The sequence below is a fragment of the Colletotrichum destructivum genome, chromosome 12, assembly GCF_034447905.1.
Source record: "Colletotrichum destructivum chromosome 12, complete sequence".
Classification (NCBI taxonomy): Eukaryota; Fungi; Ascomycota; class Sordariomycetes; order Glomerellales; family Glomerellaceae; genus Colletotrichum; species Colletotrichum destructivum.
This window is the reverse complement of record NC_085907.1, coordinates 538,869-562,603: the sequence shown is the minus strand read 5'-3', so window position 1 is coordinate 562,603 and position 23,735 is coordinate 538,869. Positions and strand designations below refer to the sequence as shown.

Below are 23,735 nucleotides of genomic sequence, written 5' to 3'. Positions count from 1 at the left end.
CCAACTTCCAACTATCACAACATTTACATACCTTATCTGAATGACTTCATTTTTTGCACATACCTTCCTCTATACCTAATGGTCGAATATACCGAAGATGAAATCAATCAGGCAATTCAAGCTGTTAGCAACGGTATGAGCCTAAGGAAGGCAGCACATCAATATGGGATCCCAAGGACAACCCTTCAGTATCGACTCCATGGAACCCAGGGCAGGGCAGCTGCCTTTGCTGACCTTCAGAGGCTTTCCCTTGATCAGGAGGCTAAGCTGGCTGAATGGGTGCGAATCCAGCATGCCCTTGGGCTTGCTCCAACCCATCAGCAAGTGAAGGTATTTGTCGGAACATTAGCTGTCCGGCCGCCGGCCGGATGACTCGTGTGCCCGGAACGCTACATATCGGCCTCTAACGGCCGTGGCAATAACCTCCCTTTGTATTCCACTCACTAAGCAATATCATAAGTAGACCAATATAACGAGTCTTCGTTGCTTCACCTCGCCGTATATACGGATACCTGGTATAGTTACCAACACCGGGTGTTGCATGGAACGAGCAGTCAAAGTGGATGCAAGTGAGCGCTCACTTACGTGATCACTGGCGATCACTTCTTTTGCTCCTTTTTTATCTTCACGTGAAATTGTATCATAGTCCTTCCGAGCCGGAGGAGTCGCCTTTGTTTCCGTATTGCAGATTTTAGGATTTAGTTTCTACGATTAGCGAAGTTCAGTCGTGCTGACAGGTTACTTGGCACGATTGGTGTGCTTCACCCCGAAGCGCCCACCCAGACCCCACTACGGTGCTGAGCGCCCCCGCACCGAACTTCGGTTGTGACAGATCTTCAGTATGGTCAGCAGTGGCATAATGAATGGGGATAAGCGTGGTTGTATTGCTTAGAGTGATCTGCTGGGCCTGCAGTAGATCTATATAAACGAGTGGCATCTATCCCTTGTAGGGCAATCCTGGCCTGAATATGCTGTTTGGCGAGTAATGAATGTATCGGGTCGGTTTTACCAAAGTGAGGGTATCACAGGTTCTGTCAGGTTGCTAGTATTGACTCGGATACGGGACCCTCTGATAGTAGCATGGCCGGGGTGGGCGCTTCGGCAGCCCGCAGACGGAAGCTTTGGTGACTGTTACCAGTAAGCCACTAGGGTGTCGTCGCCTACTAGTAAATTAAATGCAGTCAAAGTAGTCTCAAAACCTGACCGACCTGCCGGTAACGATCTTCCGAAGCGCCCGCAGCCCAGTCATGCTTCTCCCGGTCGGCCTGATAGTAACAGTGCCAAGAGCCGCCGGCGCCGGCTGGGGACTCTTGATCTCGGTGCCCGATAGATTCGAGCAGGATTGCAATTGGCTAGGTCTCCCAAGTGCTTCAACCGTTAGGACCACAAGTTAGTATCGCGTTGCATTGAAGGCACATAACCAAGGTGTTAGGGTTAATAACTTCTGTGTTTCTATCTAAGTGTCCACAGTACATACTCTGTAAATCTAATCTAGGACTGGCCCTCAGTCTGGGCTTCCATCCCTTTAGCCATCTGTCTACGCTTTAACTTCTTTGATCGTCTTTGCATGACCTGATCTGACGTCCTGAGTGAAACCCCGTGAGAGTCATGCACGTGCCTTCTAAACGCATCCAATGTCGGGAAGTTCGGATCATGCTGGCATTGAGGATGGTTACATCGAATAAGATCACCACGTTGTATAGCGCGCTCTCGGTCTACTAGATGCTGGTTGTCAAAGTGGTCGTTTCTGACTGTCGGCCGGCAGTACCTGAAAGTTCGTTCTTCTAGGGGAAGCCTCTCGTCGCCGACGCACACAGGACACTGATTCGGATCGAGGAGGAGTGGAAAAGGCTTGGGTTGAGGAACCTCTTCGACAGGTGGCTTGGGTTGAGGATGGGTACGGATGCGGTCTCGTTTGACCGTCTCTCTCTTATCACATAGTGCGACCATCAGATCGATAGCCTCAATCCAAAGCTCCATGAGTTTGTCGTGAGAGCAATCGGCTGGTTGGTGGCAGAGGATTTGGGCCAGTCTGGTGCGCTCGGGAATCTGGAGGTTGATTTCCGGTTCAGCATACTCCTCCTCCTCTTCGCCATTTGCTTGCCTCTCGATATCCCATGTTGGGCGATTGTAGAAATGATATTCGCGATACTCTTTGACGACGTTCTTGTCGCGCCGGTCCCGCTTCGTGCGTATCTCCTCGGTTAACCTGCGGATTTCGGCCTCGTTCTCCTCACCTTGCACTCGGTATTGACGACCCTTCAACTTCTGTCGTCGTTGCTCCAGCTCCAGAATTTCCGGATCGGGTGGCAAGTTCTCCCAGACCCCCTTAGGAACCATGTCTCTCGTTGCCCGGGGATCGCGCGTGAGGCTGACATGCGCAAACACTTTATACATCTGCTCCTCGGTTTCATCTTCTAGGAAAGTGTTCTGGAGGTCGAACTCAACGTTCTCGTTGAGGTACGCGCCTTGGAACGTGGCAAACTTGGGATCGTGGCGCATCATCTGGTCGCGGACGGCATCAGACGCATTCCCTAGGCCGAAGTTGTTAGTATTGATGGTGTTTGGCAACCGCTGCTTACTTCGACCTACCATTTGCTGCATTCGCCGCCCCTCTTCGGGCGAACCGTGGCGTCCAGGCCTTCTCGAAGCCTGCATCGAGGCTCTGTCGACCCATGTCGTCTCGTACTTTGGAATAGCTCATGGCCTCGTCGACGGCCAACGCACCACCGCTAAGCTTTCGAAAAATCGGAACCTTGAGCATTGACTGCTTCCACCGTAGAGCCGTAGACTGGACCGGACCCCTGACCTCTGCTCTTAGTACTTGGGTCGCATCTGTCAGGCTCGCTGCGTCGAAAGCCTGGTCGTGGAGCGCTAGAGCGATGATGGTGGTGACGGCACAGAAGATGAGCTTCCTTGCTGGCGTGAAGAAAAAGACAGTCCTGTCTACAGTTAGCATTAAAGCACCAAAAAGGATTGAGGCCGCGCCGCTACGCATACTCACGGCCTTGGTTTGTTGTCCGCTCCCTTGTGGTGGATGAACTTGACGGCCATCGCTGGCACGGCTCGTCCCGTCACTGGATGGCGAACAATCATCATGAGGATGTCCTCATAGCACAAGGCTTTGGGACGCCCGCGCCCAACTGTTTCCTGTAGCAATAGTCTGTCGAGGAGAAGGGAGTCTTTGTCTTGTGGTGGTTGGTCGTCATAGTCCACGTTCTCTGTGTCTTTGTCACACTCATGATTGGTGGACTTGACACCTTTGAGCTTGAAGATCTCGTCCGTGCATCCGTCTTTGGGTTTTTTCCTTTCGGCATGCACGATCTCGGCAGGTCGCGCACCAGTGTAGCAGAGGAGCTGGTAGCAACCAGCCAGCTGAGGGCGCTGCCGTTCTGACGGGAAGACACCAGTATCATACGCGATGTTGAACGTCAAGATGGCCAGTAGGTTATCGGCTCCGAGGACTGGCTTCCCGTTGATGTTAGGTGCCTGGTATCCGAAGCGGGGAATCAGGATCGTGTGGTGAAACTAGCTCAGCCTATGTCAGCATCATAGGGGAAGTGTCGATTGCCGCAAATAGAACATGCCTTGTAGAGCTCTTTGGCATCGTTCCTATCCATGTAGCGACCGGCGACGGTGGTGTATAGCTGCTGAAACTGGCGGATATATACCTGCGTCGTACCCCATGATTTGATTTTCCCTATCGACCACTCGCTCACCCGGAGAAAGAAGCTCATCATTGTCTCGCGAGTAACGTTTTCCAAGGCTGCTTGCCACTCGCCGAGGTTCTGCTCTTCACAGTAACTGTTGTTGGAGAGGTCAGTCAACAAGAAAACAGCGCCTGGGCTTCTTGCAGCGAACCGTTTCCATTTCCTGCATATGACCGCAATATTGATCTCGGTTTCGTCTGCATATCTTGGCTTGATGAAGTTGACGTTCTTGAGCTGGTTACGTAGGTCGGCATGCTCCTTAGCCGAGAACGGCTTCGACTGGTTCGCGATCCGGCGCTGTTTTTCTTGGTCTGTGAACCGCTTTAGAAAGTCTACGGTTGCTTTTGTTTGTCGAGGGCGACAATCGGGGAGCGTCGGCCGGGGCATGGCTGGGAGATGGTCGCTCGTCGCATCGGCAGGAGAGGGGTCGTGATTGTGTAGTGAGGCGAGAGAAGACGAGAGATGGCGGCGGACGCGATGCCGCTCTTTATGGCGGGCGGCGCCATTTCGTCAAGCAGAACCTGAGCAGCCTGAGCAGCCAGAAATCGCTCCAACGGATGCCAGAAAGCGAGGGAGTTGGCAACACACACACACACAGAGTTTATTACGCCCTGGCTAAGCCATAGAGGGCTCTTACGTCTATCTTACATGCTACCATTATTGATTGTCTACCCTGGTCTCAAAATAAGCCCCATATATGAAATCCACTTCCGTCTGCGTCATCTTTGATTACTCCTTCCGATGATTGCGATTTCTCGTGAAGGTTAGTAGCAGGTACTCTTGGAGCCAATTCCTCCAAGTGTTCAGGTCTCTATTTTCGGCGGCTGAAGCGAGCCCTGCTGTCGATGGCACGAGGGTGCGTGAGGGGTTAGTCGGTGATTAGTGTTGGTGCTGTGATATTGTGCTGTTGTTGTCCTACGTTTGGTTGATCTGCATATCGAGTCGTCCCGTTGCCATGGCAAACTTCACTGTTTCTCTTACGACGTCCATGCATGGTGACCAGTCGTCGTCAGGGTCGGATGTGGCCTTCCCGCCTAAGTAAAATGACAGATTGCCTCTGTGCGTATCAGTTCGTTGGATCATCGGTGCGCGTTGTACTGTCCATTGGGTGCACCGGAAGAGAAAATGCTCGACCGTCTCTGCTGCTTGCCCGCATGCACATTGCTCCGAGACGGCCGCCCCGATCTGGTGCAGGTACCAGTTGAGCCTTGCCATCCCCGTCCGTAGCTGGGCCAGTATGCTGGCCTCCTTCCATGAAAATGAGTCGTATAGTTGCCGTGTATGCATTCCCGGCAGGGCAGCATCGACCCTTTTCGAGAACTTTCCTACACCTTCGGGTAGCCTGCGGTACTTCTGTATTCTCTCTAGCGCGTGCCTTAGGGTGGTTGAATAGGCCCTCGCTGGCTTCTTCCTTGGCGTCTTCCCTAGTTGCGTGCTCTCTTTCGCCGCTGTTTTGGCCGCCAGCTTGAGGTCGGGCTCTACTTCTGCCGGAAGCCAGAAGAGTCTAACCTTATTGCCATTACTTGTGAGCGTCTTGGCTGCCTCGTTTATGCGACGGATTTCTTGTTGGCCCGATTGTTGTCGTGGTCTTCCTGCTGCTAGGACGGCCGCTTTGTTGGTGGAGAAAACGTAGATGGCGAGGTAACGGACTCTCTTCGAAAGAGACTCCATCACCGCTGCTATCGCCATGAGTTCCGCCGTATATGGGTTTTGCTCCGTCCTAGGGCCGACGGTGGTTGATGCTGTCGTTGTGGAGCCGCCTCTCCTGTGCGACAAAGGGAGCAGTACTGTTGTTCCGTAGCCCACGATTCCGTTTCTTGCCGAGCTGCCTGTTGCAGCCCTCACGGCCCACCCAGTCTGGGTCGCCTTGCTTGCCCTATCGCCGTCTTCTTCCACTACCGTATGGATTCGACTTTCCCACGGTGGCTGTGGGAACGCTTCGATGGTCTCTAGCCTGTCCACTGGTAGGTCTCGGTATGCTGTGGCCATCTTTTGGAAAGGCGAGATGTGCCTCTTGAAGCTCTGAGGTCTGATACGTCGCAGCGGGTGACTCGTAGGCAGAGTCTGGCGACGCACCCAGAACTTGATCGCTTTCCTTTCGAGTCGTTCCTGGGCTGACTGTATGCTTGCTTCTGCTTCGGCGACCGCTGTGGCCACTGTATTGAAGGTTCCAATGATCGCTTGAGCTCCAATCCTCTGTATCCTGTTGATGACCTTCATCTGGGCTGCTCTGCACCTGTGTTTCCAGACGTTCGACGCATAATCTATTGTCGGTGCTACCGCCGCCACGAAGAGTTGCCTTGCCGTCGACGGAGATAGGCCCTTGAGTCGTCTCAGCTCCAGCACGGCTTCGAGGCCTTTCGACGCCGCTTCTGCCACGTGCTGCTTGAAATAGAGTTTGGTATCCATGATTACGCCTAAAACCTTTACGCGGTCTTTGGGCCTGACTGTGTCCCCTTTGATGTCGAAGGTTGAGTAATCTTCCGGTTGTCGCCAGTTACGGGTGAAGTGTATGATGGCCGTCTTGTCTGTTTCGAATGTCGCCCCGCTTCGTCGTTCCCAGTCGAGGGCTCGGTCAATGATGGCCTGGATCCCTTGTCGGTTCGCCTCTCGCGATGGTCCGGTGACCCATGCCGTATAGTCGTCTACAAATGCCAGCGATCCTCCATTCTCATCGATTTGGTGTTGGACCAAATCGGCGTTGAAGAAAAGGAACAGGACAGGCGACAGCGGTGAGCCCTGAGGTAGCCCAGCTTGAGGCAGGGAGCGGACCTCCGAGTCCTGGCCGTTGACCTGGATGCTTGCTGTCCGATGTGAACAGAACGCATCAACCCACTTCACCAGCTTTTCCGGGATCCCTCTCGCCTTGAGTCTCTGAAGCAGTCTCTCCTTGTACACCCCATTGTATGCGCCTTTGACGTCGAAGCTGACTAGACTGAGGACTTTTCTTTTCCTCCATGCTCTGTAGATGTACTCTTGGAGCAGAACCAGAGCCTGCTCTGCCGATCGCTGCTTCCGAGCCCCGAAGTGGCTTGTAGGCAGGAGCCCGTATGTCTCGACAGCGTATGATATCCTCTCGGCCATCACCGACTCAAGCACCTTCCCCAGTGTCGACAACAGCGAGATCGGTCGCCAGGCCTTCGCGATGGTGTAGTCGTCCTTGTTCGGTTTCTTCAGCGGGATGATCTTCGCATGCCTCCATTGACTAGGCAGCTCTCCCGCCTCCACCGAGGACTGGAACAGCGCGTGGACCCGATGTTTCACTACGGGCCACGTCTGCTTCCACACGGCTACTGGCAGCCCGTCCTCTCCGGGTGCTTTCCACGGCTTAGCTGCGAACAGCTGTCTCTCCACCTCTTCCAACGTGATATCGGGGAAGGGCACGGGCGGCCGTTGTGGACGATGTCCCTCGTCGTCGATCCTATCCGGAAGCGGAGGGAAGAACGCAGTCAACAGCTCCTCCGCCTGTTCCCCGGTCTCTTCCGTCTTTGAACCGTCTGCTCTGGTAAGCTGGGGGGTCTTGTCGAACGAGGCCCCTTTGTCGGCGCATAGATACTTGGCTGCCTTCCAGATGTTCGTATCGTCGGCCAAGAACTCATGCCAGTGGTGCTTCTTCTGTTGTCGGATTGCGTCGTGGTACTGCTTCGCCGCTACCCGTGCTCGCTCCTCAAGATCCGGCGGACAGTGGCCAGCCCGTCTCTCCGCCCTCGCTCGGTTCCTCCAGAACGTGTGGATCCGGCGTAGCTGAGTGAGGTCGTCCGTCCACCACCTCTTTGCATACCTAGACGATTTGGCCGTAGGCGTCAACGCCTCTACCGCTTCCACCACTGCCGACATGAGTCGGTCCGTCTGTTGTTGTACCGTGCCTCCTGTAGGAGTGCGTTGCAGCGTCGCCTCAATCCTGGTATTGATCGCCTTCCATGGAGCGTTCTTAAACAGAAGCCGGGGCTTGCCGTCCGTGTCTGAAGTCGCAATCTCAAACGTTGTCTCGATCGCTTGATGGTCCGATCCGTGGTCTGTCTCGTGCACAGCGCATCTTGTCATCATTCTTGCCAGTTCCTCCGACGCGATTGACAGATCAATCGTTGTTGCCGCGTCGTGCTTGTGCCACGTCTTCGTCCCTCGTGATAAGAGGCTTCTGAGTGACAAGTCGCTCATCAAGTCGATGATCGGATCTGCCTCTCCTTGTCTAATCGCTGAGACGTCGTCCCCTCCCCATAGTTGGTCATGCCGATTGAAGTCTCCAATGAGGACCACGTCCACCACCTCGCCCGTGCCGCTTCTGGCTCCCGAGATTGCCTGCCGTAACAGGGAACACGCCTGTCGAAGCATCTCAGGCTCTTGTGCCGGAACATACACCGACACAACCAGCACTCGACGACCCGAGAGTCGAAGGATGGCTCCTGTCATGTCCGGTGACGGTATCGGCACTTGCTCCGCCTCAACCTCCTTGTTGACCCACAACATGCTCCTGATCCCCCATCGTCCCTCCTCTCTCCACGCCGTCGGAAGCATCCTCGTCCACCTACTATGCCGCATCGGCACTGTCAAAACCTTACCCTCTCTCTTCCACACCCATGGTTCCTGAACCGCTATGACTGTGAAGTCTCGCAGTTGCTCATCGTTCATCAGGCTTTCGTGCACTGCATCCTGTTTCCTCACATTCAGTTGGAGAATCTGGAAGTTTCTACTCATGGAGAGATGGGTAGAGCTTCGGACACTTCTTGCTGAAGGATTCGTGCGGACCACCGCAGGGAACACACTTCAGTACCGTCTCGCGACATTCCTTGTGGCGGTGGCCCTCCTTAGCACACCGCCCGCATACCAAGCGGTTCGGGCATCGGGACGCCTTGTGTGGGGCGATCTGCTGACATTGGAAGCACTGTTGTGGCCCCGAACAACCCACTCCTTCCGGGAAGCCACTCGGCCGGCCGTGGCTGTGCCTTAACGACCCCGTTAGCCTTTTGCTCCGCAAGGAGACCTTCCCACAGGAGTGTCTCGGCCCCGGGCAAAGCCGAGACGGTGCCGCCCCGTATCCGGTACGGGCCATACGGTCGCGTCGTCCGAGTTTGCACCTTAAGCCGGCCGCAACTGCACTCCAGTCTCTGAGCCGACCGACATGCGCCTCCGTCCTCTCGAGCCACCGTGTCGTCTCCGCAGGTCTCAAGTGCAGGGGCTACTACGCCGGCGATACCACGTCGTATCGGAGGGACGTGGCATCTCGGTACACCGGACACACCGGCGATACCACGCCCGAGGGCGGCCCAGGTACGAGCTGGGAACGCGTCCGACATACCGGTCCTTTCCCTCCTCACGACGGCCCAGGTACGAGCTGGGAACGTAACTCCCCCGCTGCCTTCTGGTCACGACCACGGTGCTACGGCCCACCGGAGACCCCGGGTGCAACCCCAAGTCCAGCTTCCCGTTACCGCGACTCGTCTCCGACTCGCAGCCGACCATGTCTTGCAGATCAGAGGCGCAGAGTAACCGCCACGCCGGCACGGCTACTCGCACTCTGTCCACTAACCCAACCCATGTCTGCCGTATGATGTTCGATCGCGGTGCGCTGTGTCCTCGGGATCGGTCCGGCCGCTTTTCCTGTGCTCGAAGCTTAACAAGTCTGCTGACACCATGTCAACCCGTCGGTCTTAACAACTTCCATTACGCTCGACCAGAGCACGTAGGCTTGTCCCAAGCCCTCGCCGGGAGACGCGCCGATGCTTCAGATGCTCGACCCGTCCGCCTCCCGAGCCCAGAGCCGGATGGGCCGGAGGGTGTCCTGTCTCTTCATTGACTGACGTCAATGAAGAGTCGGATGGTTTTCTTACGCCAGTATCCCCCATGTAGCTTGTTGGCTTCGGAAATGGCGTGGGTGGTGCGGTGGTCGTTGATCGCGTAGTCCGTTTGTAGGTTCGAGAGTGCCGATGAAAACTTTTCACAGCACCGTCCAGCCGCGGTTCTCGACCGCGCGCGACGCACCGCGCCACACCCACCACTCCTACTGACACCGGACACCACGAGAAGGTCTGCCACATCGTCCTACTGCTTTTTCAAGCAGCATCCAGTGTGCTCACTGGAGGCACGGCTTGCACAGCACGAGTCGAACACGCGACCCACAGCGGGCTCAGATGCGACATCAGCCCGCACAGGCCACACAAGGAGGCGGCGGCGTCGAGATCGACGCCGCAGACGTCTCCCACTACATCGCTGCCGACAGGACCAGCGCTGCTTCGGCCGGCTATCCGAAAGCCGGTCATGGCGGTACTCTCACAACAGCAAGAGACTGTGATAATGTGACGCAGCGTAACAGGGGTATGGTAGACGATTGGGCCGTCCGGGGTGCGAGCCGGGCTTTTGAAAACCACGAAATGCCCGATGGCGCCGTCGCTGATGGTGTGGGCGGACATGATACGTCAATTCGCATGTTTGACGTCGGTAGGCAGGACGTCTTTGGGATGGAGGAGGCTGGAAATAAAGTGCAGACCGGACGATCCAAGAACGTCTCTCATTGGCAAGTGGTGATGGCAAAAAATGCGAAAGCCCCGACTGCACAAGTGGCGCGTGCTGGCTCCGCCGAAAACCAAGCGCGGATAGTGCAACGGTTTTTAAGACAAGTGTCTCTGCGCATGCGGCTCGCAACCAGACAGGAACGGCTACCGCTACACCGGATCGCTCACCAAGCCAGATGGAGAAGTACGTCGTAACTTGTTTGAAGGCGCCGAAACCTAACGCATGGTGTGCCGGGCGAATCGTCTAGTTTTTGCAGTGGAATGGATTTTGTCATGACGCAGTGGGATGATCTACCCATGTATTAACTTTTCTTTCTTCCTTTTTCATGGGAGATCGTTCCAGTGCGTGCCGTGAGGCTTGCCGACCGCGTTGACGAGTCCTTCCCAAGAAAAACCATTGCACGATATATCGCCCGTAGAACGTAGCATCATCACTAGACAGCGACTATAAAGTGGGGTGTATTGAGTAATCGTTGGTATTTCTATCAATCTCGTTGTGTCGTTCTCAGAAGTCGAAGACAGGACTGATGCGCGGGCGGTATCCGCCTGTTCCTAGGCCGATGTGCTTCGGCGGCCGTGCACCTCCGTGTACCCGGTTGCTTTGGCGCAATCGAAGCAATAAAACAAGTTGTATCCAACCTGGACCATGTTCGCGTCTTCGAGGTCGTCAGTTGAGGTGAGCTCGGCCAGCTTGCGACAGTGCATACAACGAAGCTTGATAATCGTAGGCATAGACATGACGGAGACTGGTGAATGCATGTCTGTGGGGGTGATGAGTTCTTTGGCTGGGAGATGTAGCTTCTTCTTCTACACAACTGTCTGTCAATCTTTTCACAGCCGGAAACAGCCATAACCTGCTGCTCGGATCTCCAGTCGTCGCTGCGACCACCCACGATCCTGACTTGGAGCATGATGATAGTACTGTACGAACAGGCCGGCAAGGAGGTTGCTATACTTGACAACGTCCATTTGCGGCTCCGGCCACCCGCTTCAACCCCGAATACAGCACCAGTCGGCATGCACAGTCATTTTCTCGAATCACGACACTGTGCGCAGCATGATTAGAGACTGGGCGAGTCTTTCCGAAGAGGAAGCTGTGCACATTTGCTCCAAGCTTCAGCTTTCTGTAAAAGGCCGATCCACTATGTACTGCTTCGGATGTACGTGCATAGACGGCCCGAACGTGACTGTTTGATTGCTATGGAAGCGCATCTGGATCTTGTCTTGCGGAAAACAAGCTGCGAGCCAGATATGAGCCTCACGGGTAGGATACGCGGTGGAGCAAGCAAGGTCCTTCCTCGCTGCGTGGCTGAAAGTAGCTCCTACTGAGAGTCAGAACCGGGTCCAAACACAACGCCAGTCATCTAGAACGTAGTCGGCCATTGCAAGTGTCCAGTTAGTGGGGCGTGCCGCTCGGAGCAAGTATGGCTCCCTTCAAAGCAGCTTCTCGATGTCCAAAGCTAGAAACAGCCGCGGTGTGTTTTCCCAGACTCCCAGTGGTGGCATTCCTTGGTTTCTGAGCGATCCACAAAACCAGAATGCTCGAAGACAGTGCGGGCGAGCAAAAAGTAGTTGTGGCTCTACCTCATAGCATCCGTTTGTGGCGCTAGGAGCCGTCTTGCGTGACACGAAGCCCCGCAAATCGGCATACACGGTTGATCTTCACTGGCGACAAACACTATGCCGAGCATGTTGTTGAGAAGCCCCGTGAGTAGCCTGAAGAGAAGAAAGGACGCAGTGCAATGCCCAGACCGAATAACTCCATCGAACAGTTGGCATGGTTTTTTCGGCAACGGAATATTTTTCGTGAAGTATGGTATGTGAGCGACCACCGCCATTGCCAGGCATTTGTGGCTTGCGCGTTGTTCTCCTGGCATGACATACATCTCGGGCCTCTCATTTCCCACGTCCCCGCCATGTCCCATGTCCCTGCGTAAGATCATCATCCAGCGATGGAACCCGCCGGAAAACTTTGTTCAACGCCTCATGTTGTCGGCTTTAAAGGCCCCCAACCGATAGAAGCACGCTCACACATCATACATTGAACATCAATCATCTGCAAAACAGCTTGGCTGGTTTTACGGGACCAGAATGGAATCTTGTATTGTGACTCGGGCCTTTCAGCGAGAGAAGGATCAGAAAAGCCTGCTGCTCGCATCTGTCTATTACAGCCCACTGGTTGTCCGGGCACGACTCTCCGGGTCAGACACGGTTTGCCTGCCGCCATCTCCGACCGTGTTTTCAGCCTTGCAGCTGGTTTTGATAGGCCGGCCATGTCTTGCCCTGGGCTAACTGGAAGGCAATTTAGCCAGCGTAGCTCCTGTTTGTCCCACGACGAACCAACGTCGTTATCGATCTGTCTGGAGGTGTTCACTGGATCTAGGAGGTGCCACGGTGCTCTAATCATGCCCTGGAAAGCGGTATCGGGTGGTTTTTGCCTGGTTCGATCGAAAATGGGCAGCTTCGTTGTTGTAGTTCGTGTTCTGTCTCTGGTTTCGTCGTCGCGCCGGGTTTACTGGTGTTTCGGCAGATGGTAGCGCGTGTGTAGAAATTTTGTCCAACCCCAAAAATCCCTCACTCCAAGTCCGTTCCTACACTTCCACCCCTGCAAAACGTTGTGCGTAGCGCTCACCAGCACTTGCACACACACATTGCCACGTCTCTGCACTGGCTCTACCTTGATCAAAGATAGGTTCCCAGGCGGCACCACGTGGAGGTTGCAGAGTCCGAATTTCGCCGCCCCCCATCACATGGTGGCATCGCTGGCTAGTGTCAACGGGGAAGCAGAAAACATGCAGAACCGGTGCGGCGGCATCGCTGACTAGTATCAACGGGGAAGCAGAAAACATGCAGAACCGGTGCGGCGGCATCGCTGACTAGCATCAACGGGAAAGCAAAAAACATGCAGAACCGGTGCGGCGGCATCGCTGGCTAGTGTCAACGGGGAAGCAAAGAACAACATCGCTAGTGGCATCGTTGAAAAAGCGTCAACGGCATCTTAGCAGATGGGGGCTAGAGGCCCAGCCCGACAGGAAATTTCCTTAGTCCAAGCCAGACATGACGTTCCTACTTATGTTTTTTCCCCCGCTCCTCTCTCTCTCTAGCCGCTTGCGAGGCTTCGATGTGAGGAGGCTGGTCGGCCCCTTGTAGAACGACGTCACCAAACTGCTGTCAGTACTTGCGTTAACACACGTTCTAGACTCTTGGTCAGATGTCACCGAATGAGCAAATGGCCGCATTTGGCCCTAGATGGACCAGGCTAGACTAGGCCTAGGCCAGGCCTAGACCAAGCGACAGGTTCGTGGGATAACCGGGGTGTCGGGGCTGGACTCGTTGGAAGGATGGAAGAAGGAAGAGAAAGTGGCCGGACCGGATGGCGGCGGCTGTGGCCAAATCTGGCGCTAGCATCTGGTGGCGCTCCATTTGGGGGGGGGGGGGGGGCGTCTTTTGGACCCTAGCTTTCATGCCGTCGTCTGAAGTGGGTCATCAACGTCCGCGGTCTTTCGCTGCGCCGACGCGTACAACCCTAATTGGAGCTACTGCGACGAGACTGTCGCACCGGTCTTTCCCTATCCGATGACAGTAGAGCTGTATCTTCAACTAGAAGAGATTGCAGCTGACGTGTACAGTACTGTATGTACAGGACATATCGCTCGGACATATCGCCCGTTATAACGCGTGGTTCGGGCATGCCAACACTGAAAAACGGTCTTTGGCTGACGTCAGAGCGCCCTGTGGTCTAACACAGATAGTGTCCGGATGGCGGACCAGCGTACTCATTACGTACATTTCATGACGGTGTGTTCTCAGATCCCAAATGAGATCTTCCAAAAGTGTCGTTTCAGCGTCATGAATGTCGTCGTCTGTGAAATAAGACGAACACATCCTGGCCGTCAGGCCGATCCAGAACCGCGTTTCGTATGTGTCGTCTCCAAGATATTTCCGAGCAAGGATGATTGCCGCCAAGACCCGGAGACGCCGGCCCATCTCAGTCACCGGAGTCTGTTGTCCGCGGTGTGCAGCCCGCTCTAGGTAGATCAGACTACCGCAGAATACAGCTCCGCTTATGTCGGCCCATGACAGCAGATGGCGCAGAAAGGCTTCCAAACCTGAGGGGAAGTTCCATATATCAGCGTTGAAGGGCAGAATCCTTGCGAGGAAGCGCTCGACGACGCTATGAATACTACGTGGGGGAAGAGGGCGACGGCAGAATTGTTCGAACCGCTCGACGCCCGCTGGTATGTTCGTGATGGGGGCGGATACAGCTGCTTGGTGATGGTCAACGGCGGCGTGAACACCAGACTGCAGCCATGATTGGCAAGAAACTATCGCGGAACGATGCACTGGCGTTCTGCATGCCCAGTGGCTGTCAACGATTCGCGATTGAGGGAGAAAGGCCTATGACAGTAAGTAATTGGTTGGGCGCCTGACCCTACTTAACGCTAGCCGTTAAGCCAGAAGTAGATCCCCCCAAAGTACTTAAACGGGCCATGAACAGACAAGTGTTGCAGCAACGATGGAACCTCGTCGCACGTCAAGCGTTTATTCCGACACCTTCGAGCTCGATGACCTGCTGCTGAGGCTCACAAAGCAGGCTGATGAACAGTACGACACGGCCATACCCCTGATACTTCAGGAGAACATGACTCTCTATGGCAAGCTCACGGCGACGCGTGAGCTGTGGAGGACCATGCTTGGCCTGATGCGGGAGCTTTTCGAGTTGGCAGATCAGCTGCATGCGTTGCTGAGGACGACGAGGTCGACATTGGAGCAGGAAAGAATCAGCTATCTGGCGAATTGCACCGCATTCTAGGTTGTCAAAGTACTATAAACCGTTTGGGCGGTCCGATCCATGCGCACCTAGCATCGATGCATGTTCTCCTAGACGTGGTTACGAACAACTCTTTGAAACAAAGATGCGCGCCCCGAAGAACCAGCTCATCCCTGCATGGAGTGCAGACATCAGTTCGAGACATGCTGGAGTAGGCAGTCACAAGGGGAAATCTCCCGGAATATACCAGAGCCTGTTCATAATTCTTAAGTGCTTCTTTTCATGCTTTTGAAAGGTGTATGATCTTCGAGGTTTTCCCCCTGTGGGCCGGCTTTCGCTCCTGTTCAAGTCGTCGACCATCCGAGTCGAGGTCCAGAAGCTGGCATTCGTCGCCGTTGGAACTACGCGCTTCCAGCCGATTCTGGCTGTTGGGGTAAGGCCTTCCCAGCCACGCGACAAGGGTCTTGCTTGCTCCCCGCTTTTCCCTGTCCCGCCTGCAAGATCGTCTTTGGCTCTTGCCAGGAGCTAAGCCTGCCTGGCTGGACTCCGTCTCTCCTGCCACACGCCATGGACCGTGCCTGCTACCCCATTTCCCCTGTCAGCAAAATCCAGCTCTTGCTCTTGTTCAGAGCTACTTTTTCTTTCCACCACGTACCCTGTCTGCAGGATCCATTACCGGTTCATCCTGCAGTTTCCAAGGCTGGGAGCTCTGAAATCAACTTTTGACGCCGGAGCAATTACACGCTACTCAGAGCCTCTTCTGGCTTTTGGGAGTAAGCACCCCCAGCCCGCAACAGGAAGCTTGCAGGCACCAGCACATTACCCGTCCGCAAACCCTGTACCAGGCTCCTTCTATGAGCCGGTTTCGACTCTCGGCGTAGGGATTCTCAAGCCTAGAAGAAGGATTCTGCTCATCCCGACATGTGCCTTCTTCTTAATATCCATTTCTGGCTTCATCCACTGTGCTGGAGAGTCGAGATCCAGAAGTTGGCATTGAATGCCACTGCAACCACGTTGCTCGTGGCCGCTTCTGGCGACTGGGCAGGGCCCTCCCAGCCAGCATCTCGCTTACTTACCTGATCCCTTGTCTTGAGCATCCGCATCTGGCTCTTACCAGAAGCCAGTTCTGGCCCGTCCTCCCAGCCACACACCAACGACCTTACTGACCACTCCATTTCTCATATCGGAAAAGTTGGATTTGGCTCTTGTTAGGTGCTATTCATAATGTCCGCAAAATCCGTTTCCAGTTCCCTTCAACCGGCTGAGTTTGGAGCGAGATTATCCCCAGCCACACGACAAGGGTCTTCCTTGCTGAGTCATGTCCCCTGTTCACAAGATCCAAATCTGGTTCTTTTGGAAGGCCATTTGTCACTTTTTGGTTCCGGCTTTGGGAGCTTTGGGAGACAACCTGCCCAGCCACGCGACTAGGCTCTTGCCCTGTTGTGTAGAAATGGATGCCCAGACCCAGAGATCCAGTTCCAACATCGCCGCAACGATGAGGCAGGTGCCAGTTCTGGCCTTTGGTGGAGGATGTCACCAGCCACGTCCCCAGCCACGCAACAAGGGTCCTCTTTATCCCACTACCTCCCTTGTCCACACGCTCCGTATCTGACTCTTCCCAGGAGCTGGTTCTGGCTGGTCTTCCCAGCCACGCAACAAGGAGCTTTCTTCCTCTACTACTTACGGTGACTGTAAGATCCATATCTGGCTCCCCATTGCTATGTTGAAAAGTCCGGAACATGCTAAGAGCCTGTTGGGCTCGCAAGATCCCAAGATGAGTCATCCAAGCTACACAGCGAGCACCTTGCTGTGCCGTGTATGGACCCCGCAAAGACCCATTTCCGGCTCCTATTAACAGAGTGGAAAGCCATGGCCTGGAATCCCAGTCGCAGCGCACCTGCCGGTTCTTGCTTTTGGTCGATAGTCTTCCCAGCCATGTAACAAGGAGCTTTCTTGCTCTACCACGTGTTCTATCTGCACAATCCATGTCCAGCTTCTGCAAGAGCAGGTCCTGCCTGACCTTCCACGGAAGGCGTTCTCAACCATCCGACAACGACTCTAACTGCTCTGCTACGTCCCCGTCTGTAGAATCCATTTCCGGATCCCAATTGTCACCTTGGAAATCCGTGGCCCACAAATCGCCTTTCGACGCTGCTGCATATTCATCTTGAGAGCCAGTTTTTTTTAGGAGTCACGATCCCCACCCACACAGCAAGGCACCTTACGTCGCCGTGTATCCTGCCTGCAGGATCCTGTTCCGACTCCTAGCCTTCGTCACTCTAGGTCGGGCCCCGAAAATCCATTTTGACAGCGATTGTGCACATGGCGAGCAGTAATGAAGCGAGAGAGTCGACATTTTTGCTCCCCATTCTTCCAGTTGTACTATTGCTAAACGGCAGCCAGAATCTGTGAAGTACGAGCCACAAGGGGGAATGTTGTTGATGAGAGTTCAAAGCGGCTCGCATCACACTGTACCACAGAGCTCGTAATGGCTTTCGTCCGAGAGATATGGTATTTGAGGGCGATACAGTCACATCACGACCTACAGTCTCGGCCGACGCAGCGATGGATCAGATCACATTCGTACTTAGATTATCTCAGATCAACTCAAAGTCACGAAGCCATGGCCCCTGTGGCGTCGGACGAGATCGTCTTTATACACGACAAAAAGGCTAAAGAGAAAGTCCGAAAATGTGGGGGAAGCGCGAAACGCAAAGCCGTGCAGCTGGGCAAGGGCGCCCGAGTGTTTTCGGCCGTCGTCCATTTCAACCCGACCTATGGAGAATTAGACGGGGCTGTGTACGTCCCTCAAGGCCAAAGCATTCCTGACGTGAACCAATTTGTAAGTCTTGGCAACAGACAACTCTTTTGGGGTTCGGACGGTTCGAACTGACGTAGGTCTGGACCAGCTGGCGGAACTCACCAACGGCATGCGCGGAATTGGAGGTCAACGTCGGGTCACACGCCGTCGACGGGGGAAGACTACCCCGAGCCCAGTCAAACTACGGTGGAGGCGAGCGACAACAAGGTGGGGGAACTTACAGACAGTGCAACGGGAGCGGGCGATGCCAGCGCAGCCGAAGACGCAGAAGGGAATGAAATCACGAATGAAGGAACGAATGAAGTCACGAATGGAGATTCGGATGCTCCTCACGAGGTCGAGGCCATTGACAATGGTGTTGCTGATGACTGCGGCATCGGGTTGGACGACCAGCAAGACGAGGCCCGTTGGGACCAAGACCCTACGAACCCAGCACAACAAAAGGAATCTAAAGAAACAGCACTATTCAATGAAGGTCTCAACGACAAAGTGGAGGACTTCGTCATGGTTGACACCGACACAACGGCCGAGACTAAAGCGGATGAGGAGGCCTCCTTCATCGCTTTGCTTGAGGTTGGCATGCATGATCTGTTTGAGGTGGAAGCCGAGACGACCAGTCGCCTTGATCTCACGGGCGGCGTGTGCCTGCCTGCCTCTGGGCCGGTCGACAACAGCGGGCAAGAAGAACGGCCGAACGCCACCATGCCTGGTTGGGAAAGTATGGAGGTGAAGAAGACAAAAGGCGACGCGGTGATGGAAAATACGGCGGAAGCCAACGAGGAAGCCCCTGGCCATGAGCCGAAAACCCAGAAGACGCCAACTGCTGCTGTTGCGCGCGATTTCCGGACTGCAAGAAACACACAAAAGATTCACCGCTTCTTTTGGCAAGTGTCCAAGCAGATTCGACTTGCAAGACGGCAGGGAGACCTTGACATCGGGCAGTTCCGCCAGATCCGGCTAGGTGTCAAAGCAGTTAGGGAAGTCCGAGCAACGGTTCAGAGTCGAGGAAACCGAAATGTGAGGCCGGCTTATGGTCCCAGAAACCCACCGCCACTATGAGTTGGTAGAAAATCAAGTAGCCATTAAGCAAAGAGGAGCAGTCCATTTATACAGTAATCGCCTTCGCTGGTCCAACGTTGACCTGGTGTCAGAGCGAGAGGATGCTGACATTCTTAATTGACTGAATTGAGCAACGACTACAAGGGGACGACGAGGGCGACAGCGGCAAGCGACGGAGAATGTTTCAAATTTTCCAGCAAGTACACCTGCAACCGTGGCTTACCAGACATGGTCGCCAGTGTTAATTACCGCCGCGTCGAATGCGGACTTCGTAACTACCTGGGGGGTCAGCGCTGGGGGCACCCGCTACAGCACGCCCATGCGTGCCGTGTGCCGCGGCCAGCTAACATGGCCGGCACGGAGGCTCTCCCGAGGGCCAGGACGGAGCTCAACTTCGCCCGAGTCCGTTGACAAAAGACCGGACATTCAACACATGGGAAGTTGATACCGCTGCGGCGACCTGGGGGCGCCGCTAATTATGGATCGTCGCCACACATCTTCGCCGTTCATGCCACGGTGAGGCTAGGGTGGCGGATTATGGTCAGCTGAAGTGACGACCTGGAGGGCATGGTCGATGGACGTGATGTTTTTTTACCCATCCTGTCGGCTGTAAGGGCACCGCTAGGTGGGGTGGTCTGTGTACTGAGCGTCTTCCGACACCACGTGCGAGACTCATTGCTCCCATGCGTTGGCCAGTGCCAAGCCAGCGCGAACCACTGATGCATGATTGCAACCTTAATCTCTCGAGTGCTCACTAGGAGGCGATTGGCAGACAGGCCTCGCGGAACCTGACTTCACGGCAGAAGTGGCCATTTGGGCAAGTTTTGAGATATAACGCGAAGTTACCGGCTACTTTGTGACAGCCAATGGGAACATGAGCGCTACTCCCGACGAGGGCAAATTGTAAACTTTTGAGGCATCGGTATCTCGAGCTTTTCATAGTACGATGTCGGAAGACCGGCAACATTGGCAGTGAGCGGTGAGCCTTCTTCGTCTCCGAGTCTTGCGTGGCATTCCATAACTCGGTTCGTTGTCTCGGCGAAGATACGATCGGCTCTCTGGCTGTGTTCAAGCTACGGCATCTGCAGAGGCGATTCGCCTGGTTCGTGTGGAATATTCATCGCGCGTCACTGGGAAATCCTTCGTGGCCGAACCAGGCGCGCGCCTGCCGGTCGTTTGTCTTGAGAGCACATTCAATTTATTTGGATTGGTGTAAACACATCTGGGAAACATCGGACAGGAAGCGAGCTGGGCACACGCCGCATGTGGCGGGTGATTCGTTCCTCGTACGACCGACGGACGCTCGCGGACGCCCCAAGAAGTCATGGGCGCCATGTTGCGTTTGCTATCGATGTCGGCCCCAGCGGAAGACTCACTGGAAGGACGTGCAAAAGTGTTACCCGAAAGAGTGGGGATCTCTGGAGGCCTGCTCCCTGTTTGCCCCTGGCTTGGAACATCCATTTTTGACCCACGTATCCAAATCTTGAGAGAGAGCAGCTACTTTAGGCTGTACTTCAAAGCGGCCCCATTTGCAGGCCACAGATATTGTCTTAGCTTTCTTGAAGCGGCCAAAGTGCAGGAAATGGATGAGGACCAAGTTGGTGGATTATCCACAGCACGAAGCATTAGTTAAATAAGGTTGCGCAATCGACGCATACGTGTATTCATTAGGTTCATCATCTTTCTCAGATGCTCCTTATTTTAGGGGTACACATTCTAAATTTCAAACAAAACCAGCAATCTTCCCAGTAATGACTTCCCCAACAGAGACCAAGATCCTCGTCTCATCCCATGGTAAGTGCACCACTGTGAATGTTTCCGGTCCGTCTGATTGCTAATTCGACGCAGGAGATTGCAGAGAGTGACCGTCTGAAGAGTCTGTACCCAACGGTCATCCTCGCATCCGCCGTTTCTGGCAGCGCTACCATGATCATGTTGCTTGGTAGATCGGCAACAACCGCCTCGGTCTTGAACGATGTCTCAACGTGCCTCCTCGTCAGCTCAGTCATCACGGCAGTCTTTACAGCAATGATAACAATCATGCTTTCGTTCGAGTTCCAGAGCAGCCATGAGCCCACCCGGATGCGTCGAGCAACGGCATGGGTGCCGATCTTCTTTTTCGATTTTATGTTATTCGAGTTGGTCCTTGGTCTAGTTTTTTGGTTTACAGCTGGACATGCCTGGCAGTTTGCTGCTCTTCTCGGCCTAGTATCCGGATCACTGTTCATGGTAACGGCAGCTGTAGCTGTGTGGATGACAGTAAAGGCCAGCCCGTTGGGTTGCCTGGGGAAACGATTGTAGACAGAGTCTGAAGTTTGACTCTGTCAATTTTTCGATCAGGGACCTCAACTACCTATGGAACCACCTGATAAAGGACAGCATGCAGCATTGGCCAGAATTGTATTATGCAGTACTACAGACCCCACTAAGAAGCAGATAAGACCTTCTCGTTGAAACTTTTCCGCCAATGCATTTCGATGCCTAACGGCAGTGGATATAGTAGACCGAAGACGCGAAGTTTGTCGTCGTTGGTGGGCGGCCATGCTGAGGCATCAGCGCGCCCTGTGAACTCATCAGAAACTTATAGCACCTGCTCTTTCCACTTGCTTACTACTCCTTCTCTGCAAGCCCTGCTTTGGTCTGGTTCCTCACAGCATTTTGATTATAGACAATGTCAACAAAGTATTCTCCCCGAGACAGTGTCGGTGGCATGGCGTCCAATGGCTTGCAACTTATCAACTGCCGTATCGGTGGCGAGGAAAACTACGAAGATCTTCCATCGCAAGATCAAGCAATGCAGTTTTCACGACTTTAGCTTATATGCGACTTTTCAAACCTCTCAGCAGGACGCTTTCAGAACTGAAAGTCCTCACCGTGTTGGCGCACCTGAAGAGAAGGAAGCTTTAAGCCAGACGAAGGCGCGGCACAAGCGGGAGCGGGTGAAGACATTCAGCACATAAGCAGTAGATATTCTTTTACTAAGATTATGTCAGAGAACAAGAATACTCTATGCAGCTAATTGCAGAGAAGAAATTAAGGTTGGAAGCAACTATCAATATATGAATTAGGATACACGTATCGTCATAGGAGACTTGTGGCAAACGTCCTGTTTCCAAGCGTGCCTTTGCAGAAAGATTCTTGTGCAATAGCAAGTCGCCGCTCCAGATCGCGTAATGTTGCCATGGTCTGAGCTTTCCACTCCTTCAATTCCTCCTCTTCGTCATCCAATATCTTCTGGATATGCCTATTCCGTGCCTCTCTTCGTTTCTCTATCAGTCTCCGATCATGATACTCGCTTGTTAAGAACTTTCTTCTTTTTATACTACCGTTATGATTCTCCAACCGACTGGTAGGAGCCACAAGGCAACTTTTTCCTTTACCACATCTGTAAGGACACATCTTTGCGAGTTCTGGCCCAAGGGGTTGAAGACATTCGGTGTGAAATACGTGACCTTGGAAACAAATAAGCCTGCAGAACCTTGGTATCAAGTAACGGGATTAGACTTACCGCACGAAATAGCTTGTAGAGGCTTGTGTAGGCTATCTTCTCTTGAGTCCGGGCGTGGGGAACAAACGCATGAACAACCAGAAAGCAAGATATTCTCTTGGAGGGTTGCATAACACCAAGAGCAAAAGTACGAAAGCTTCTCGCCCTCGACCTCGACCTCGACCTCGACCTCGGCCCCGGCCTCGTCCTCGCTGTCGTTGGTAAGGTCAATGATAGTCATCTTCAAGTTCGGTTTAATGCTGTCAATGATAGAGAAAGAAGAGAAACGCATGAAGTTGTGTGGCGGGGTTTGGCTTTCTTATAGATCGGAGCTTCGCCGCCGCTTTGCTTATCATTTATGCCCTTTCATCCCTACCGCTTACCTCGGCGATTACGTCTATTGGGGACCAACACGTCTTGGCATGTATCCTATTAGTCTTGAGAGGCGATCGGACGCATGCTCCCGGCCCTATCGCCATTGGTGCACCATGATGAGCAAGCAGGGGAGCGTGTTGCTGGACATCGTATCAAGCGCCACTCCAAGGCTCTGCCCTGATACAAGGTCTTTCATAGGCTGATAGATGCAAGCATGGTTGCTTACGGTAACATGGTACTGCGTGGACAATTAGCCGTGCTGGGTTGTCATGAAGGCGGCCTCCCCTCAGATGGGCGCTTATGTTGAGACACTGCTAGAATGACACTGGTGAAAGCTGGTTCTGGATGATAACGGAATGACTGCATTGCCAACTTGGCACTCATCTACACCAACATCATGAGCCACGCAGCACGTTTGCAATACATTCTCGGCACTGAATCATTCTCCAATCCATCGGGCTCTGCTACGATGGCTTCGATACAGATGACTCTCTATATGACAGTAGAAACCACCATATTCAGAATCGTGTCCCCGGTCGTTCCGTTGCCTCATCCTTCGCAGCCACTCCGTATCCCCTAATTAGAAGAACAGGCCTGAGATGATTGGCCCGGTGTGTGGGTTTCCTCTTGCTTGCAGCTTTATCATTTTGAAACCCCCAGTCCTTGTCAAACTGATGTTTTGCTGGAGCATCTCCGTTAAAAGACGAACGAATGCCCGTGGCAACTCTCGAAGAAACAAGGAAGCAGTAGAATCACTGCTTTTGAGCGACGCGTGGAAGCAGTGAGCATGCAAAGCTTGGAATACGGTTAGAAGCTTAGGCTCTCATGTCAGCACAGTGACCAACCCCCGATAATCGGTGGCCTCGGCCAGGCGTAGTGTCGTGGCTACGACTCTCCACGAAACTGTCACTTCCAGCTGTGCACCGTGTCGTAACAACACTGACGCCATGCGAGGATCTCCGTTTATCAGCAAGAGGATCCACAAACATCCGCAGATCTTGAA

The 23,735-nt window shown here is 54.0% G+C and overlaps 7 protein-coding genes across 7 annotated transcripts; 4 read left to right on the top strand and 3 right to left on the bottom strand.

Annotated features, from left to right (window-relative positions):
* Positions 1-9,010: 9,010 nt before the first annotated feature.
* Positions 9,011-10,673, top strand: CDEST_15571 (uncharacterized protein). Its single transcript, XM_062931726.1, has one exon. The coding sequence runs from the start codon at positions 9,839-9,841 to the stop codon at positions 10,412-10,414; it is 576 nt and encodes a 191-aa protein (XP_062787777.1). The 5' UTR covers positions 9,011-9,838; the 3' UTR covers positions 10,415-10,673.
* A 98-nt stretch (positions 10,674-10,771) lies between these two features.
* Positions 10,772-10,957, bottom strand: CDEST_15570 (uncharacterized protein; the record flags this gene model as incomplete). Its single annotated transcript, XM_062931725.1, has 1 exon — positions 10,772-10,957. One exon carries the CDS (start codon positions 10,955-10,957, stop codon positions 10,772-10,774), a length of 186 nt encoding a protein of 61 aa, XP_062787776.1.
* Positions 10,958-12,203: 1,246 nt separating this feature from the next.
* CDEST_15569 (uncharacterized protein) lies at positions 12,204-12,950 on the bottom strand (the record flags this gene model as incomplete). The annotated part of the gene is made up of 1 exon (XM_062931724.1): positions 12,204-12,950. The coding sequence occupies exon 1, from the start codon at positions 12,624-12,626 to the stop codon at positions 12,204-12,206; it is 423 nt and encodes a 140-aa protein (XP_062787775.1). The 5' UTR covers positions 12,627-12,950.
* Positions 12,951-13,888: 938 nt separating this feature from the next.
* CDEST_15568 (Putative Cyclin-like superfamily) lies at positions 13,889-14,711 on the bottom strand (the record flags this gene model as incomplete). Its single annotated transcript, XM_062931723.1, has 2 exons — positions 13,889-14,617; positions 14,661-14,711. The coding sequence occupies 2 exons, from the start codon at positions 14,709-14,711 to the stop codon at positions 13,889-13,891; spliced, it is 780 nt and encodes a 259-aa protein (XP_062787774.1).
* Positions 14,712-14,735: 24 nt separating this feature from the next.
* CDEST_15567 (uncharacterized protein) lies at positions 14,736-15,032 on the top strand (the record flags this gene model as incomplete). The annotated part of the gene is made up of 1 exon (XM_062931722.1): positions 14,736-15,032. The coding sequence occupies one exon, from the start codon at positions 14,736-14,738 to the stop codon at positions 15,030-15,032; it is 297 nt and encodes a 98-aa protein (XP_062787773.1).
* Positions 15,033-16,894: 1,862 nt separating this feature from the next.
* On the top strand, positions 16,895-18,903 carry CDEST_15566 (uncharacterized protein). The gene is made up of 2 exons (XM_062931721.1): positions 16,895-17,836; positions 17,900-18,903. Exons 1-2 carry the CDS (start codon positions 17,479-17,481, stop codon positions 18,868-18,870), a joined length of 1,329 nt encoding a protein of 442 aa, XP_062787772.1. The 5' UTR covers positions 16,895-17,478; the 3' UTR covers positions 18,871-18,903.
* A 1,490-nt stretch (positions 18,904-20,393) lies between these two features.
* Positions 20,394-21,653, top strand: CDEST_15565 (uncharacterized protein). The gene is made up of 2 exons (XM_062931720.1): positions 20,394-20,664; positions 20,722-21,653. Exons 1-2 carry the CDS (start codon positions 20,662-20,664, stop codon positions 21,169-21,171), a joined length of 453 nt encoding a protein of 150 aa, XP_062787771.1. The 5' UTR covers positions 20,394-20,661; the 3' UTR covers positions 21,172-21,653.
* Positions 21,654-23,735: the final 2,082 nt, after the last annotated feature.